At 64.6% G+C, this 3026-nt stretch overlaps 1 protein-coding gene across 1 annotated transcript in view; it reads right to left on the bottom strand.

The window, feature by feature from the left end:
• Positions 1-1701, bottom strand: part of Necab2 (N-terminal EF-hand calcium binding protein 2) — a 16526-nt gene extending 14825 nt beyond the window's left edge. Inside the window, exons 1-2 of the mRNA XM_013012702.1 lie at positions 1611-1701; positions 779-907 (exon numbers count right to left, since the gene is read on the bottom strand). Coding sequence (XP_012868156.1) covers positions 779-907; positions 1611-1701 — 220 coding nt within the window. The remainder of the gene's footprint in view (positions 1-778; positions 908-1610) is intronic.
• Positions 1702-3026: the final 1325 nt, after the last annotated feature.

Below are 3026 nucleotides of genomic sequence, written 5' to 3'. Positions count from 1 at the left end.
GGGGTCCTCCCTGAGCGTGGGGTGGGGGTCGGGTGGGGTGAGGGGGTCCTCCCTGAGCGTGGGGTGGGTCCCCCTTGCTGTATCTTGCTCATCTCTATCCCCAGGGGCAGCTTCCAGGGCCCGTGGCCTCTCGGCCCCCACGGAGGCCGCTGCTCCTCTGTCCACCACTGCCCATGGTGCTGACCACGCTGCGTAACCGGGCCAGGGCAGCCCTCTTGAACTCAAGCCCACAAAGACGGGGAAGGCAGGATTTGGGGGGCAGATGACACCCCATTTCCTAACCTGTCCCCCGCCCAGGCTGCACTGTCTGGCTAAATGAATGCAGTGTTCCCCAACTCTCTTTAAGAGTGTCCACTGTTGGGGGCTGGGAAGGTGGCTCAGTGGTAGAGCACTTGCCTTGCATGCCTGAGGCCCTGGGTTTGATTCCTCAGCACCACATAAGCAAAAAGAAAAAAAGCCAGAAGTGGCGCTGTGGCTCAAGTGGTAGAGCGCTAGCCTTGAGCTGAAGAGCTGAGGGACAGCACCCAGGCCCAGAGTTCAGGCCCACGAACCCCCCCCCCCAAAAGAGTGTCCGTTGCACACAGTGTCTTGGCTTTTCCCAAAAGCAGGAGTTATTCCCGGGCTGTCAGATAGGGAGCAGAGCCAGGGCTCAGCCTGCAGCTGGAAGCTGCCTGCATCCCCTTCCCTGCCTGACGCTTCCCCAACATGAGGGTCAGGGCTGGCGGGGGGGGGGGGGACAGCCGGGGGAGGAGATGGACAGCGGGGGGGGGGGACTCACCGTTTTTATCTGCTCGGCGGAAAATCTGCGGAGAGAAGAGGGGAATCAGCCCAGAGCAGGGGCTGGCTGCCGCCCTCAGCCAGTAGTCTTGGCTCTGACACCAGGCCCCTCTTTTCCCCACGGGGTGGTCTGGATCCGGGAGGGGGGATTGGGGGTGGGGGGTGCACTGACATGCACACACACGCCGCACACACCCCACACACCCACTGCGCTTGGCTGCACACAACCACACTCAAGCCAGCACCTCGTGCGCACACTCCACACTCCCGGGGGCTTCCCCGGGGGGCGGGTCCCACCAGAGGGGTTCCCTGCCGCCCGTGTTTGTCTCGGGAGGGAGGAGGCAGCCAGGCAAGCATGTGGCTCAGCTGGCTCACTTCCCTCGGGCGGTGGCGGGCACCTGCGCTCTAATTCACAGCCTCCCCGCCCCGCCCCCTCGGGCCCATCAAGTCACAGCTACCTTGGAATCAGATCCCAGGGGGCTGATGCCAGCACCAGGACAATGGAGTCTGGAAGGAATCCTGGGTTTGGGGCAGCCCCACCCCTGGGAAACTGAGGCAGGGCTGGGTGTTGCTCACAGGCTCAAGGGCTTGCATACTTCCCCAGACAGCAGGGAGGTGAGCTCCCTTCTGACTGAGCTTGAGTCCTCGGGCTGGCCCTGGCCAGTGCTCCCACAAGAACAGCATCGGGGCCCTTCCAGCCCCTGGACTGAACTGGACCACGGCGGCCGGGGACACCCAGGCCTGAGGGTAGACAAAGGCTAGCCAGGGCCACAGCTCCAGTGCCCTCTCCCTCAGCCGCTCCCCAGAGGCAGTGGAAGTCCCTGCCCACCCACCAGCGAGGGGCCAGGGCTCCACACCCGGCGGTGGCCGCCACGCGGGTCTCCACCAGTGTGGAGTGCGGTGGGTGTCCCGCTGTGTCCCCATGTGTGCGCTGTGTGTGCAGTCTCCCTGTGTGTGTGCTGTGTGTGCACTGTCCTATGTGTGTGCACCATGTACCTGCTATGTATCCTGCTGTGTGTGCCCTGTGTGTGCAATCTCCCTGTGTGTGCACTGAGCACCTGCCATGTGTGCTGTTATGTGTGCCCTGTGTGTGCAGTCTCCCTGTGTGTGTGCTGTGTATGCCCTGTGTGTGGTCTCCCTGTTTGTGTGCTGTGTGTGCACTGTCCTGTGTGTGTGCTGCGTCCTGTTGTGTGTGACGTGTGTGTACTGTCCTGTGTGCACCGTGCCCCGTGTGTGCACTGTCCCCCGTGTGTGCGCCGTGCCCCGTGTGTGCGCTGTCCCCGTGTGTGCGCTGTCCCCGTGTGTGCACTGTCCCTGTGTGTGTGCTGTCCCTGTGTGTGTGCTGTCCCTGTGTGTGCACTGTACCCGTGTGTGCGCCGTGACCCGTGTGTGCTGTCTTTGTGCTTTCCCCCATGTGGTGTGCCATGTCCCCTGTGTGCTGTGTGTGCACTGTGCCCCGCTGTGAGTGTGCTCTGTGCTGTCCATCTGTGTGTGCACTGTGCCCCGCTGTGAGTGTGCTCTGTGCTGTCCATCTGTGTGTGTGCACTGTGCCCCGCTGTGAGTGTGCTGTGTGCTGTCCATCCGTGTGTGCACTGTGCCCCGCTGAGTGTGCTCTGTGCTGTCCATCTGTGTGTGTGCACTGTGCCCCGCTGTGAGTGTGCTCTGTGCTGTCCATCTGTGTGTGTGCACTGTGCCCCGAGTGTGCTCTGTGCTGTCCATCTGTGTGTGTGCACTGTGCCCCGCTGTGAGTGTGCTCTGTGCTGTCCATCTGTGTGTGTGCACTGTGCCCCGCTGTGTGCTCTGTGCTGTCCATCTGTGTGTGCCCCGTGCCCCCATGTGTGTGCGTTGTCCTTGTGCGCGTGTGCAGCCCCGCAGGCGTGGGTGTGCCCCGGCTCTGCAGGTGCGCACCCCTGCGGTCGGGGCTGGAAGGAGAGGAGTAAGGGAAGGAGGAGGAGGAAGGGGAAGGGGAGGGGGAGGAGGAAGAGGGGAATCCGCCCTCCCCTGAGCCAGGGCACGACCCAAAGCCCCCGCTCCCCCCCCCCCAGAGCTGGGTGGGGCTCCCAGGTCTGGGATTGGGATCCGGGCGGGACTCCCGACAGCGGGGCGGGGCGCGGGGGCAGGGGGACCCGGCCCGGGGTCGGCGGGGTTTGAGCTTGGTGCGGAGGAGTGGGGGCGGGAGGGGAGGGGCGAGCGGTCCTGGGGTGGGCGAAGAGGGAGGGCACGGGGCGCGGGGCTGCGGGGCGCGGGGG

Source organism: Dipodomys ordii, unplaced genomic scaffold (assembly GCF_000151885.1).
Source record: "Dipodomys ordii isolate 6190 unplaced genomic scaffold, Dord_2.0 Scaffold18, whole genome shotgun sequence".
Taxonomy (NCBI): domain Eukaryota; kingdom Metazoa; phylum Chordata; class Mammalia; order Rodentia; family Heteromyidae; genus Dipodomys; species Dipodomys ordii.
Note: the sequence above shows the minus strand (reverse complement) of the source record. Positions and strands in the feature narration are given on the sequence as shown.